Source organism: Equus przewalskii, chromosome 13, assembly GCF_037783145.1.
Source record: "Equus przewalskii isolate Varuska chromosome 13, EquPr2, whole genome shotgun sequence".
NCBI lineage: Eukaryota > Metazoa > Chordata > Mammalia > Perissodactyla > Equidae > Equus > Equus przewalskii.
The window spans coordinates 1,065,529-1,080,301 of NC_091843.1; the positions used below are offsets into that span (position 1 = coordinate 1,065,529).

General features: G+C 58.2%; 1 protein-coding gene across 6 annotated transcripts in view; it reads left to right on the top strand.

Moving 5' to 3' along the window:
- The window catches only part of FLT4 (fms related receptor tyrosine kinase 4), a 40,124-nt gene extending 26,767 nt beyond the window's left edge, over positions 1 to 13,357 (top strand). For 3 of the 6 annotated variants that reach the window (XM_070570041.1, XM_070570036.1, XM_070570039.1), the window contains 10 exons: positions 104 to 254; positions 703 to 797; positions 1,173 to 1,295; positions 2,422 to 2,533; positions 3,739 to 3,838; positions 4,159 to 4,264; positions 4,933 to 5,081; positions 6,145 to 6,265; positions 7,391 to 7,476; positions 11,514 to 13,357. In XM_070570041.1, the coding sequence (XP_070426142.1) occupies positions 104 to 254; positions 703 to 797; positions 1,173 to 1,295; positions 2,422 to 2,533; positions 3,739 to 3,838; positions 4,159 to 4,264; positions 4,933 to 5,081; positions 6,145 to 6,265; positions 7,391 to 7,476; positions 11,514 to 11,709 (1,239 nt within the window). In that variant the 3' untranslated portion in view covers positions 11,710 to 13,357. Of the gene's footprint in view, positions 1 to 103; positions 255 to 702; positions 798 to 1,172; positions 1,296 to 2,421; positions 2,534 to 3,738; positions 3,839 to 4,158; positions 4,265 to 4,932; positions 5,082 to 6,144; positions 6,266 to 7,390; positions 7,477 to 11,510 lie in introns of all 6 variants that reach the window. The other 3 variants (XM_070570035.1, XM_070570038.1, XM_070570040.1) reach the window with 1 other exon arrangement.
- The last annotated feature ends 1,416 nt before the right edge of the window (positions 13,358 to 14,773 follow it).

Sequence of the window (14,773 nt, forward strand, 5' to 3'; positions counted from 1 at the left end):
GGTGGTCGCTGCTGGTGAGCTGGTGAAGCGCCAAGATGGGCTGGGGCAGTGCCTCTGCCGTGGGTGGTGGGTTGTTCCTCCAACTCGCTTCGTGCATCTGCAGGAGAAATCCCCTGAGCAGCGAAGGCGCTTCCAGGCCATGGTGGAGGGTGCGAGGGCTGACCGGAGGAGACCGGGGAGCAGCGACAGGGCCCTTTTCACGCGACTCTTGATGGGCAAGGGTGGGGCAGGGCGGACCCCTTTGGTTCAAGAAGGTAAGAGCCTGGCTTCCCCTTGCCCAAGATGTCTGTCTGGCGCGATGATGCCTCACGATCAGGATAAGCCAGCCTGGGGCCCTCTGGAGGGGCTTACATGGGGGAGCATGTGATGGGCTCTGCCTTAGGACGGGAGAACACCTCAGGGGCAGTCTTCAGAGACTTTTGACGTTTGGTTTGGGTATCACTGGATGCATGCGAGTTCGCCTTGCAGAAAGTGGGGGAGCAGTCCAGGCAGAAGTAGCACTGCTCTGGGAGTAATTCATGGGTATCGCAGAGAGAGTGGAGGCTGAGGGGCAGCCGAAGGGGCCCACATACTTGTTACGTAGCGCCAGGGACCTCAAGCCCGGCCAGGAGGGATGCTGCCAGGGTTGGGTGAACAAATGCTCTCTTTGGGGTGGGATGGAACAAGGGGTCCCGTCTGAGCCCACCTTGCTCCTTGGTGCAGCAGAGGACCTGTGGCTGAGCCCACTGACCATGGAAGACCTTGTCTGCTACAGCTTCCAGGTGGCCCGAGGGATGGAGTTCCTGGCCTCCCGCAAGGTGACTGCCCCAGCAGGCCCTTCAGGGGAAGAAGGATAGAGACCCACCAGCATGTCAAGGCGTGCTCCATCTTCGCTCTCCCCACAGCACCCTGTGGTTGAGGCAGGTCTCTCCCACTTTGTGGAGGAGGAAACTGAGCCCAGAGTGTGGAAGTGACTTCCTAAGATCTCCAGCTAGTCAGTAGCAGAGGTGGATGTGGAATCAGAGTCTGTCCCACCCTACAGGCTCCTTTGCTGTCCCCATAGTTCCACGAGCCCTCCCTATGGCAAGTCCTGGGTGTACACAGAAATCTGTGTCTGCAAGAGCAGGGCTGAGGCGTGGTCGCGGCCCCGGGGGCCTGCACTGACCGCTCCCGCGCACCTCCTCGCGCTGCAGTGCATCCACAGAGACCTGGCTGCCCGGAACATCTTGCTGTCAGAGAGTGACGTGGTGAAGATTTGTGACTTTGGCCTAGCCCGGGACATCTACAAAGACCCTGACTACGTGCGCAAGGGCAGTGTGAGTGGAGGCCGCGGAGGGAGGGAGGGTGGGGGACTTACCACCACCCACATGGAAGGTCTGAGGGCCTGCATCTGCAGGGACCCTCGTGACCCCACTGAGGCACCTGGGGCAGGGAGTGGGGGCGGGAGCCAACCGGCAGGGCCCACAGTGCTCCGATGGCAGCCTGTCTTTGGCCATTGGTCTGTTAGGTGGACACTGACTCCCAACACCTGGCCTGTGGGGACTGGGCACGCAGAGGTGGACCCCACATGGTGTCTGTCCTAGAGATGGACAGGCCTGGGCGGTCACAGAAAAATGCACAGGTGTTAGGTGCAGCGTATGTCTCAGTGGTGGCTCTCCAAGGTGGCCAGGCCCGCACCTGAATGAGCACCCAAAGCTGGCAAGGGCTTTGCCCCAGGGGAGGAAGGGAGAGGCCCGGAAGGAGGGCAATGGGTGGGATGGGTCTAGGTTATGGCCGGCTACCGTGCAGAAGGCTTTTGTCCTTCATTCTAACTCGCAGGTGTGTGGGGGCATGCGGAGGTGAGAGTCAGGTGTGCAGTCCAGAAGCCCCCATACAGACTGTCAGGAGAGGGGAGTGGGGGTGCTGGGGTGGAGGCAGAGGCCAGTCAGGAAGGGCTGTGGCCCTCAGGGCTCCCAAGTAGAGGCCATAAGAGGAAGAGAGACACAGGGTGGGGAAGGCACATCAGGAGCCCCAGGAGGAGGGGTGAGGAGTGATGCTGGGCTTCCAGTGTGGGGACCACATGAGTGGATGAGGTCGGGCTGTGAGGGCATACAGGGATCTGGGGTTCCTTGGGATGCTGGGCTGAGGGGTCTGGAGCTGGAGGAGGGGTACAAGTGCTCCCTGGGAGAGCACAGGGAAGAGACGGGCCCGGATGAACCCAGGAGGACAGCAAAAGGGAAGAAGCCTTCAAGGTGGTGACAGGCACTTGTGGAGCAGAGGTGGGGAGAGCAGGGCAAGTTGCAGGAGCCATCTGAGCACATACAGGGATGTGTGGCCAAAAGCCTTCCTGGGGGCCTGGCCCCAGAGTCCTGGGTAGACTAGGCAGGAGGGGGCTGCCCAAGGCTTTGGCCCTCTCCTTTTCTTCCCTCCCCATGCAGACACACTTCCCTCCTCCTGCCACAGGCCCGGCTGCCCCTGAAGTGGATGGCCCCGGAGAGCATCTTTGACAAGGTGTACACCACGCAGAGCGACGTGTGGTCCTTTGGGGTACTGCTCTGGGAGATCTTTTCCCTGGGTGAGTGCAGGGCAGGGTGCAGGGGAGGGGAGAGGTGGGATCACAGTCTCCTCTGGCACAGGAAGCACCTGGAGCAAGAAGCCCAGGTGGTTCTGAGGCAGGTGGTTCGAGAGCCCCTACCTATCCCTTCACCAACAGCCTGTGCCGGGGCAGAGCCTCCAGCTCACCACAGGTCTCAGAGGGACAGGCCTCAAGGGTCCCCCCAAATCTGCCTCTCCCTGGCTGAGCCCCTTCCTCACCTGCCATTGGGGATGCCGCTTCTGCCTTCAAGGGCTGGGGAGCGGCCCGGAGGGAACTGGGTGCTCACTTAATGACTGCACCTACTTACATGAGCCCCACACGGGAACTGGGCCCCGCTGGGGCCAAGATGAAGTCCCCTGCTAGGTGAGGGACAGCAGTGGACAAGTGGGAAAGCAAAAGCACCAAATGGCAGGTGTGCTGAACACTATCGCTTACACAGAAGAGCAGACAGAGCACAGGAAGGACCGGACAGGATGGAACAGGACAGCTGTGTCTGCCAGGGGCTGGGGGGCAGGTGGGATAGAGGCAGGTGGGCCTGGAGGACGGCAGTCCAGAGCGCAGGGCAGCCAGGCCCACGATCCCCGCGTGGTGGAGGCGGGCAGGGCACAGGCAGGGTGAGCGCCAAGAGGTGCAGCAAAAGTGAGGAGAGCTGGTCCCGCAGCCCCACAGGCCCGGCGCCAGGTGGGATGAGGATCTGGAATTTCAGTCAGGGGCAGCCCTATGGGGCTTTGAGCGAGGGAGAGAGCAGTCTGACTCGTGTCTAAACCAGGCCTCTGCTGCTGAGTGCTTTTGCTGTGGTCAGGAGAGCCAGGTCCCCTGGGGCAAGGAGGGCTGGGTCCAGGGCCTGTCTGCAGGCAGAGCCATGGGACCTAGGGAGGGGCTGGACTGGGCAGCCAGAGAAGGCCTCTCCCAAGAGGGGTCATGGTGACAGGGCAGCTCCGCTGGCTCAGCGCGGCTCTCCCGGCCCCAAAGATCCCAGGAATCGTGTTTCCGCTAAGGTGTCTCTAAAGTGCTGGTGCTCACAGTGCCATAGCAAGAGGGAGCCATTGCTCTCTTAACCAGATGGCGCTCTAGTGCTGGGCAGGGAGCAGCAGGACGAGCACCCTGCTAGGGCGGCCCAGGACAGAGGTCGTTTGCGTCCTGCTCCCCACCCACCCCCACTTCTGTCCTGTTTCTGCCATCAGGGGCCTCCCCATACCCTGGAGTGCAGATCAATGAGGAGTTCTGCCAGCGGCTGAAAGAGGGCACACGGATGAGGGCCCCAGACCTGGCCACTCCTGCCATGTGAGTCTCCTGGCCCGCCATGCAGCTGCTAGGGGGCTGGAGGGGTGGATGAGTACAGGGAGTGAGGAAGGGGGTTTTGGGTTCAGGCTTGGGAAGGGGGGCATGCAGGCGTGGGGCGGGACGAGGTGGGGGGAGTTTGTGCAGGCACAGCGAGGGGGTGGAGGCCTGCAGGCATAGCTTCTCACTCCACCACTCATCTCTCAATGAACAGCTCTCCTTCCCACCCCTGGAGGAGGGCAGGGCGGGGGGCGGCCTGGGGTCTGTTGGTGCAGGGTGCTTGGCCCACTCAGACCACGTCCAGCAGCCGGCTTTACCTGCAGACGTCGCATAATGCTGAGCTGCTGGTCCGGGGACCCCAAAGAGAGGCCTGCATTCTCAGAGCTGGTGGAGATCCTGGGAGACCTGCTCCAGGGTGGGGGCCAGCAGGTGAGCCCCCTCTCCGCCCTGTCCTGCTACAGCAACCTCTGGACCCTACCCTAGGGCCATCATGCAGATGGTCAGAGCCTGTCTTTGCCCACGAGGAGCCCCAGGCTGGTCCGCAAGGGGCCTGCGAGGAGCCCCTGCCTTCTGGCTGAGGAGCAGTGTGGCCTCCACTCCCTCTCTGCGCCTCCGCCTCCTGCAGCTCTGCCCCCTACACCTGCCCTGGACTTGCGTCTCCCTCCCACACCGTGTTCGTCATAGGTGGGGAACAAAGCCAGCTCAGGACGGACTCAGGGCCTCACTGGTGCACCAGGACTGGGACCAGGAGGAGTGAGCAGAGAGCGACCTGCTGTCCAGGCCTCAGGGGCTGGGGACAGACACTTTGGCTCCTGTTTCTGCCCCAGGAAAAGGGTGGGAAGTGCTGGTGCTGCTTCTGCTAGAGGCTGCAGAGTTGGCAGCACCATGGAGCCAGGGTGCTCCTGCTCTGCCTGCCCCTCTGTACATGGGCCCCTGGGGGGCGGTGGGGAGGATCGGCCAGGTGGGCTCATTTAATCCCCAGAGCCCACAGAGCACAGTACTTCACAAGTCAGGAGCCCCAGCCATCCTGAGTGCAGCGGCAGGAGCTGAGGGGGACACGGTGGCCTCTGACCCGGCTACCTCTGCCTCCCTGCCAGGAGGAGGTCTGCATAGCCCCCTGTGGCTCTCAGAGCTCGGAAGAGGGCAGCTTCTTGCAGGCGTCCACCACAGCCCTGCACGTCACCGAGGCCGACGCCGATGCAGAGGACAGCCCACTGAGCCTACCCCGGCACAGCCTGGCCGCCAGGTCAGCCGCCCTCCCGGTGCGTGGGTCCCCAGGCGGGAGGACAGCAGTTTGGACATGGCATATGTTATCCTCTTCAGTCATCAGGAAAGGAAACTCTGAGGACTGAGCGCTGTACGCCAACGCAAAGAGCAAAGTGATTTTAAGTGACATTGCTGGTGTCGGTGAGGCCCTCCTGTCAGCCTCAGCACCCCTCCAGGGCCATGTGGCCTTGCTTTCTCTGCGCCTCCTTAGTCCTTGCTGTCCTCCAGCCTCCTCCGCTTCTCCACACTCCTAGCCCCTGAGAGCCCATCCCCCAGCTTCAAGGGAGCACCCTTCTTGGGCACAGCGCCCAGGCCAGGGGTGGGGTGGGTCCCAAGAGCCCCCAGCAGAGACCCTGGGAGCAGGGCAGGCCAGCCACTAACCCATATTCAGGACTAGAATGTAGCCTAAGTTCCCAAAGTTCTGGATCCGAGTTGTCTTGCCAGTGGCGGTTTACTCTCCGGGAAGGTCCTGCCGTCCACATTCCCATTGGTGTTGCTGAAAGAGGCGCTCTGAGACCCCTGCCCATGTGCCCCAGTGTAGTGCAGGGCCAGGCCTGGGGGACAGGAACAGCCAGTTGGTTCTTGCCAGGCTCATTTTACCAAGCCCCCAGTGCACACAAGTGCATGTATACACAAGTGAACACAAATGTCCACACACAAGCATTCACACACATACAGGCCAGGCAGTGGTTTGCAGCACCAAGCCTGCCTGCCTTGCACAGGGTGGCCCATCCCAGGGTGAAGCTCCCCCCACCCCGTCTCTCACCAGCTCCACTGCCTGCCATACCCTCCTCAGCAGTGGCCTCAGGAGGTTCAGTCCTCTTGCACAGGAGAGGAGACACAGCTCGGTGTCAGGGGGCCGCATGGGGGACGGCTGCAGAAGCCTGGGGAGGAGTGCAGACTGGCATTCAGACCCGGGCCTCATCCTCACACCCCGGGCCCAGGTCCTTCCTGGGAGGAGAGAGGCAGACGGAGAGGTGGAGCAAGCTCTCAGGAGGGGTGCTGGGGTACGTCTCTTCAGCACTTCTGTTTTATTCCCACAGATATTACAACTGTGTGTCCTTTCCGGGATGCCTGGCCAGAGGGACTCAGACCCAGGGTCCCTCCAGGATGAAAACGTTTGAAGAATTTCCCATGACCTCGACTACCTACAAGGCCTCAGTGGTAAGTGTGGTGGGGGGCCTGTGCGCCCCAGATCAGGGCCTCTGGGCTTTCTCTGCAGGAGGCAGATGGCAGGAACTCCTCAGGCAAGGGGCAGAAACCAGCTCAGGGAAGGGAGCGACTGTCCCTTGAAATGTCAAGTCCAGGCTGCGCCTTGGCACATTGGGGTCTGGGTGCTCCCATGATGCCGCTGCCTCTCAGCCGCCTCACCTGTGTCGTCCTCACTCACCCGGGGCCCCCTGGCAGCGCCAGCTCTCTCTCTCCCAGCAGCGTAGGCTCCTCCTTCCGGATGGGCCTTGTTGGATCGGCCGTAGGCAGGGCCCCCTTTGGTGGCCACCAAGCTACGTGGCCTGAGACAGGGGTCAGAGCCACCAGAGGAGGTGGCTGGGGTACAGGGCACTGGAGACCCCCCTGCCTGCTCAGACGAGGGTCAGGCTCGGTGCAGCTCTAACGGCTCTGTGAGGGACAAGCAGGTGTGCGGTTCTGTGAAAGCGCAGCCTGAGCCTCCAGCCGAGTGCCGGCAGCTCGCAGCCAGGACCCTTCCAGCCCCAGCCTCCCTCTGGACAGGACTGGTCAGTGAGCGTTGGCTGGGGAGGCTGCCAGCATGGGCAGTGGTGTCCCCAGAACAAGATGAAGACCCTGGGGGGCCCCAAACTGACAACAGTGCAGTTCCCCTCCACGTGATGCCAAATGGGACCGCACCAATCACGGCAACCTGAGGGTGGCAGAGCCACCAGACCTGGCTGTGTCTGCAGGAGGACCATTCATCTATCCTGTGAGCTGCCAAGTCTTTCAATACTTTCCCCATTTCTCCTGGTGCTCCTGCTCTGCCTGTACCCTGAGCACTTGTGGGGCCACCTTGGAGGTCCCCCAGCACTGGGTGTCCCAGCTTTGCCACCTCCTGAGCATGGGCCAGGCATGGCCCCCCAGGCCTCAGTTTCTCCCTCTGTGGTGGGGCAGGTGACCCTCACTTTCATTCTCCGATGATGAAACAGATGCTCACTTCCCACAGGATGGGTATGAGGTCGGCAGAGGTGGGGGTCCATGTGCCCTGTCCTGCCTGGGGGGCAGCTGCCTGCAGACGGGCCTCAGCGGGGCCTGCAGCCTGGACTTGTCCTCTCCACACAGGATAACCAGACGGACAGTGGGATGGTGCTGGCCTCTGAGGAGTTGGAGCAGCTGGAGAGCAGGCACCGACAAGAAGGCCAGCTCAGGTAGGGCCTCTCGAGCCTCCTCCCCTGCGAGCGGCCCGGGAGGGAGGCTGCGCCTACGTGTGCCCCTCACTCTCTGACCTGGAACATTTCCTGGCTCTCTGTTGCATTTCTGTGGGTTCAAGGCAAGCTGCTCTGGGACTCGAGGTCTTCGGCCACCAGGCCTTCCCCAAGGAGCCCCCACCACCGTCACCGTCCTGACCTGGCACACCTGGTGCTGGGTCCCCCACCCCCTCCCATTTGACAGACGCTCAGATGCCACCTCTTTGTGAAACCGAGTATGATCCACCGTGCCCACCATACGTACGCACCCCCCGAGACAGGGGAGGCCACAGCCAGCCCAGCCCCCGCACTTAGCCCAGTGGGCGCAGGGGCCAGACAGATCATGTGACCTGGAGCTGGCTCATGTCCTATTTTGATAAGAATCAGATACAGAGAAATCCTCATGTGTACCTGCACAGAGGGTGGCCCAGATAGAAGGTGACCTGCATTTGCCCAAGATAGCCCCCCAAAAAACTGAATATTTAAACTTTTAGGGTATAGATAAAATAGTTAAATGTCTACTTGTTCACCTTATTAGTTGATTTGCACATAGCTGTTGAAGTGACAGGACCTATAATATTTTATAAAACATTGCTTTTGTCTGCTTTCTTCAAATCATTGTGTTCAGGCCATTTACCTGGACCTTTGACATCAGTGTCTTTCTCAGGAGCCCCTTTTCAGGTCCTCTGACACAGTTTTCCAAAGTAAATCTTGGCTTCTGCCTACGCTGTTTTTGAATCAAGATATGATGCTGTCACTGCATGTCTTACTCTAGACCACAGTATTCGTCTGTGTCGCATTAGGGGCAGTTGGTACCTTTTTCTCCTTTCTGGGAGTTGCCTTTATGACTCCACAACTTAACCGACTATTGGGTATTTTCCCAGCAGCCCACAAAGGGCGAGTCTGCAGCACTGTGAACGCTGCACTGGCGGCTGCGGAGCCATATGCCCAGGAATAATGACTGCATCTGTATCGTGCATCTTGGTCTCTTTTTTTGTTTTTATTGATTCCATCAGGTGACCTCTATTAGTAACCTAGTTTTGGAAATTAATGCTAATTGCATTGACAGAAATAGTTTCTGGCTAATGTTTCTTTGCCAAACAGTATTTTATCTTTCAAAGAAAAGTAATTTAGTAAGAGAGTGAGCCAGAGGATGACAGCCACTTAAATTCAAATCTCCACACATCTTCCTAAAAACAGCAGATAAAGGAAGGCTGCTCAGAGCCTGTGCCTGTGACGTAACCAGGAGAAAGACTCCGGTTTGTGTGCAAGTGGGGAAATTGGCACCGGGACCAGCAAGCCATGCCTGAACCACAGCGGAAGGACAGTAGGATGGGGACTGCCCCGTGAGAGGGCAGTGTGACAAGGTCCTCGGGACAGTGGCCACACAGACTGGGGAGATAGTAGAGGCAGAGAGCTGGTGGAGCGGAGCAGGCTCCCAGGGCACAGTGGGAAGGCACTGCTTCTGAGAGGGCAGTGAGCAGGAAGGGAGTGTGCCCCTCAGGTGCTTGGTGGTGAAGGAAGAAGAAAGTTGTGGAAGATGAGAGTGCTATGGAGGCGAGATCGCATCAAGAATCCAGAAGGCAGATACACACCCAATAGAACTGCTCCTTCCAGAAACCGCACCTCATGACAGCAGCAGAGGGTGCTGTTCTCTGCACGAGTCCCCTTGGACACACATCATGAAGAGCCACAAAGAGGTGCCACAGGGCACTTGGCAGATGCATTCACTTGGCGTGTGGAACACTGTCCAGACAGGTGCAAGGATAGAATGTGTCTTGGAGGGGACTGCAGGGGAGAAGAAGGAGCTCATTTATCTGCCCAGTCCTCTCCTGTCTCCTGTTAGCCACCAGGCAGCACGTACCCTATGGGGAGTTAACTCCTCCTCACTTCCAGGTCTTCCATCCGGCCCTTTCAGTGTCCGCTCAGGATGCCAGGTCCCATGCCTTGTGGTCTGGTGTTTCACCCAAGTCTGTAGGTAAAAAGAAGATCTGGGAACCCTGGGCTTGTGGTAGGTCAGCATGGCTGCGTGGCAGCCGCCAAGAGGGGGCCCAGCACTCCCAGCTAAGTGACTGGTTGGTCCCTGGTGGCGATACATACAGGACATGAATGGAGCTGTTGGAAAGAAGGATCCAGTTGAAGGAATTCAGGTGATACCAAAGATGTGGGTCAGATACAGCACTCCCGAATGAAGAAACCTAGGAAGTCACACACATCCCTAGCCCCTTCTGTAGGGGAACAAGCTCTTTCTGGTCTAAAAAATCCAAGTGTGAATCATCATGGACAGAAAAAATAAGCACTATCCATACAGAGTTATTATAAGAATAAAAAAGAAAATTAGACTGAAAACTTTCACTAGACATGAGGACAAAAAAAATGAAGCAGAGGAAAACTGATACAACACTCCAGCATGCATTAAATATGTGATCAATCAAGGAGCTGTACATAAATCAGAAATTCAAAAATTCAGAAGAGAAAGAGACAAACAGTGTGAAGATATCAAATAGGAGCTGACTAAATGCAGGAAAGAAATTGAAATAAAAGACAAATCCTCTCAGAAATGGAGACCAGGATGCCCAAGAAACAGTAGATATGATCAGGAGGAAGACACAGAAGATGGACAGGAAGAGAGTCAAGAAAATAAAACTGAAATAAATAAAGAGGTAAAAGGATCAGAAGGAGACGGATATAGAAGTGGAGTAGAAAAGATCCAACATGTGTACAGTTGGAGTCTCTGAGGAAGAAGATGCCCACAGTGGAACAGAGCTCATATTTGAAACTTGTACTTCAAGATAACTCTCTTAAATAGAAGAAGCCCTGAATCTACTTATTGGAAGGGTACCTGGGGAGACTGGCCCAGAGCAGTCGACTCTAAGACATATCCTAGTAGAACTGTTAGACTTTAAAGAGAAACATTCTGGGATTTCAGGCAAAAAGACCAAGTCACTTAGAAAAAAAGAGTCAGATTGGCATCAGGCTTTTCAGTGGCACCGTGCAAATCAAAAAACAACAACGAAACACGAAGCAACATTTTCAAAAAACTCAAAGAAAGTGAGAGCTAGGGAGGGAGCATCGTGGGGCTGTCCACGAGGCAGGTGGGCTGGAGCCAGCGGGGCCTCCCAGGCCACGGTGAGAAGGTTGGATTTCATTCTGAGTGATGGGAAACCATTGTGAGTGACTTGGCCTTTTTGCCATTCTCCAAACAGGCAAGGATAGAATGTGCCTTTCTAGGACAGAATGAGCAGTTTGTAGGGCAGATGCCCAGTCCTCTCCTGTCTCCTGTTAGCTACTGGTCAGCACTCACCTCATGGGGAATTAACTTGTCCTCACTTCCAGGTCACCCATCCAGCCCTTTCAGTGTCCACTCAGGATGCCAGATCCCATGCTGGGCAGTGTGGCATTTCATCTAGGTCTGTAGGTGAAAGCCACTGGAGGATGTATCAGGAGAAGGACATCATCCAACTTCCAGCATCTCTGAAGAGTGGACTTTAGGCAGACAGGAGGGGGCGAGGGGAGATGTGCTGGGGGAAGAGTACAGAGTGTGCAGTGACGGCCCCTCTCTCTAAGGCGGGGACAGGGCATGGAGAGAGAGGCATGGATGCGTTCTGGAGTTAGAACAGACAGGACTTCTGGCTGGACCGGATATGAGGGGGAAGGGAAAGGGAGGAAGCAAGTATGACACGCAGGTGCTTGAGCCATTGAGTCAGTGTTGGTGCTAAGTCCTGAGATGGGCAAGACTGGGAGGGAGGCAGGTTTGGGGGGATGAAGTTGGGCATTTGCGTGGATCCACACCCAGTTTTGGGACAGAGAATGTTCCAGAGTTTGCCAATAGTCACATCAGTCTGGTTTGCTATTTAAGTCAAGTCTGTGTGTGCTTCCCTTGGCTTTGTGCTCAGTTACTGCTCTGGTTGTCTTTGATGATTCCAGCCAGACTCCAACTCGGGTCTAGTCCCTCTTATCTTCTCTTCTCACTGACGCCATCCTCCCTGTCTCAGCAGCTGTAAAGGACCTGGCCGGAATGTGGACACGACCAGGGCGCACCCTGACCCCCAAGGGAGGCAGCAGCCGGACCTGGGGGCACAGGGAGGCCAGGTGTTCTACAACAGCGAGTATGGGGAGCTGGCGGGGCCTCGAGAGGAGGGCGACTGTGCCCCGGCCGCCCACACACCCTTCTTCACAGACAACAGCTACTGAGATGGCCCAGGCACGGCCCCGGCAACCCGCTCCCACAGTTGGTGGGGCCATGCCTGGTGGGGCAAGCAGAGGGCTGAGAATTCATCTCCTTTGGTTCAGGCCAGGAGGCGTTTCCTCCTCTCTAGCTAGGAAGAGCTGAGCCCGGGCTCCAGGGCTCCCTGGACTCCAGCACCACGCCTGCCCAGGCCTTCTCCCCATCCAGACTCAGATTCCATTTAGCGCAGCGTCCACAGGGGCAGCCCCAGGCTGGGCACTCCCACGGGGAACGCCTCTCTGATGGTGGGTGGTGGCATGACCCCGATTTCTACTGAGGAATATGAGGGTCTGAGCGTCACACAGTGATGGAAGTGGAGCCAGACTGGAGCTGTGGTCTCCCAGCCCTCGCCCCAAGTGCTGTCCCTCCACACAGCCTTCCCTCTCCCTGGGGAATGGCTTTCTTCACTTGCCTCTCAAAGGCTTAAGGCAGGGGCCATATTGCCATCACAAAGCAACAAATGAGGGATTTGGGGAGGGGTCCTCTCTTGAGCCTGGCCAACCGGCCGCCTTCTTCTGAGGGTTAAGGAGATCCATTCAATAGATTTTTTCCATTAGAACTTAACAGACTGAGCTGTGTGAAGAAGTTACATTTCAAAACCTCAGTCCGAAGGGAGCCCAGCGAAGGTCTTTCTGAATCTAGACAAGTCTTGCCTCTGACCCCAAGTCAGGTGCCGTCATAGCAGACACAGTCATCGTCACCTCTTTCTGGAGAAGGCCCCCAGCCCCACTTCCTGGCCCAGAATCGGAAGAACCAGCTGATGGTCCAGAGCTGCCCTTTTTGAGAAACGCCTAGTTCTTCCGTCCGGGGCCTCGATCTGCCACCCGAGGCACCTCCCAAGCCTTGAACGTCCTTCTCAGAGGTGGACACCGTGGTTCCAGCAAGGAAGGCTTTGGGGCTGGCCCCGAAGACCAATCCAGCATTGCTCTGTGCCACGAGGCAATAAGCGGACATTCTTGTGGCCCTGGGGGGACCCTGTCTTCTGCCCCCTGGTCTCTGCCTGACACGGGTGCCCTGGCAGGTCAAGCCTCTGCCCTCACCGGGGAGCAGCCAAGGACCATCCGGAGGCTGGCACCGTTCGGCCCAGGCCTCCCATCCCAGCTCACTGCCCAGGCACCCCACCCCTGGCAGGAGAAAGACCCTCCTCCCAGTTAGCACCACGGAGATTGACAGCCCCTCCACACCCTACAAGACGCTTGCAGGACAGGCAGCTGTGCAGCCAGCAGACCTCCCCCCCACCATTGTGTATTGATCCTTTAGGATGTGTTGAACGCTCGTGAGACTGTAGTCCTCGCTGTCCCTAGTGGACTTTCTCCTCTGATGTCACCTGTCTGTGAGACTTGGGCCTCAGGTTTGCCTGGCGGAAGTCCAGAGGCTCTTCTCAATCTGAGGAGCAGTGCTCGTGACGCAGGAGCAGGGCCCTGTCCTCCAAGCCCCTTCCCACGTGCGTACCACCTGTTTGTGTCCTCTCCCCTCCCGTCACATAACTGCACACACAGAAATGTACTGGGAAGAAAACCTGCCATGCCTTGTAGACCATGTGCTCCTAAAAGATCTAAGATATTTAACAAGAGATAATAATAAACTTGACGCCAGTCTTTGAGTTACTATGAATGGCTTCTCAGCTAAGTCCCAGCTCTCTATGATTCCAGCCTTCCTCCCGCTGATCATCCGCCTCACAGGGCCGCTGGACAGGCCGCAGAAAGGAAAGGGCAGCCGGCAGCTCAGCAGCGCCCCTCGCCACCGCCCTTCGGCTGTGGAGCCCCGCAAAGCCACCAGCAGAGGGCGCGGGGGAGCCCCGGGCGCCGGCTCCGTTCCCCGGCGGAAGCGCTTCTGAGTGCTGCGAACGCGGTCCCCTGAAGTCTAATTTACGGGCAAAGTGACATGGCGCTTGTCACCGCGCACTAGAGCCAAATGCTGCCCCAGGCAGGCTGGGTCCCTGCCGCCAGGTTCCCACATCGCATGGCGCCAAGCAGGTGCCTACACTTACCCGTCACAGACAGGGGGACAGGCTCAGAGGGGTGCACGGTGCCCCGGATCACCTGGCTGGTTGAGTGTGTGCTTGGACCTCGAGGTCAGAGAGGTCTGGGCTGGGGCCCCAACTTCAGTCCCTGCCCAGGGAGATGAGCTCTAGCCGGGGGAGTACGACGTGCGGCATGCGGCAGGCCCTCCCCAACCCTGCCTGGCGGTGGGGCCCCTTCCCTTCACAAGTGAACTGCTGGCCTAAGGGTGGCTGCAGATTGAGGCATGACACTGACCAGCTGGATGGGCCCTTAGCAGGTTTCCAGGGAGGGGCTGGCCCACCAGCAGCCCCAGGGGCTGAAGGGACGGGGGAAGCCAGTGATGACCCCTGGACCTGGTGTGGGCTGGACCCCTGCACTTGGGGGCCAGGCAGGGGTGCCAGCACAGCCCAGTGGGCACCTCACCTAGGGGAGCAGAAAGGAGCCCAGCAAAGGTCAGCAGCCAGAGGCCACCCTCAGCCAAGCATGTCCAAGATGTTAGCTGGTGCCCATGTCATGGGCGCAGCTCGCCGGATGTCCACGTGCAGGTTCAGGGAGGGGACCGCAGCATCGCCAGAGGGAGGCCTGCCCTCGGGACCACCAAATGAGGTGCAGGTGCCCTGGGCCTGGGCCAGGCTGGGCTCTGGGGGCTCCTCAGGATTGAGAGTAGAGGATGTGGCACCCTGAGGCTGGGTGACCCTAGGCAGGTACTGCTCCTGGGAGCCTCAGTTTCTCATCCAGGAGTTGCTACCTTGAAGAACATTGGTGATGACATAATAGTTGAAATGCGACTAGGTGTGACCGACCGTATCGAGAAAGAAACCCTGCCCCCACCAAGTCATGTCCTTCAAAAGCAACATTAAAAGCCAACTGGGAAAGACACTGTCTGCACTGGCATCAGGCCCTCCCTGTTGCCTCCATTGGCTCACCCACCCAGCATCCCTCAGATGCCCGTGCACCCAGACACCCATTCACACGTCCATCCATCTGTGCACAATAAACAGGGGCTCATCCACCCGCCCACACATCC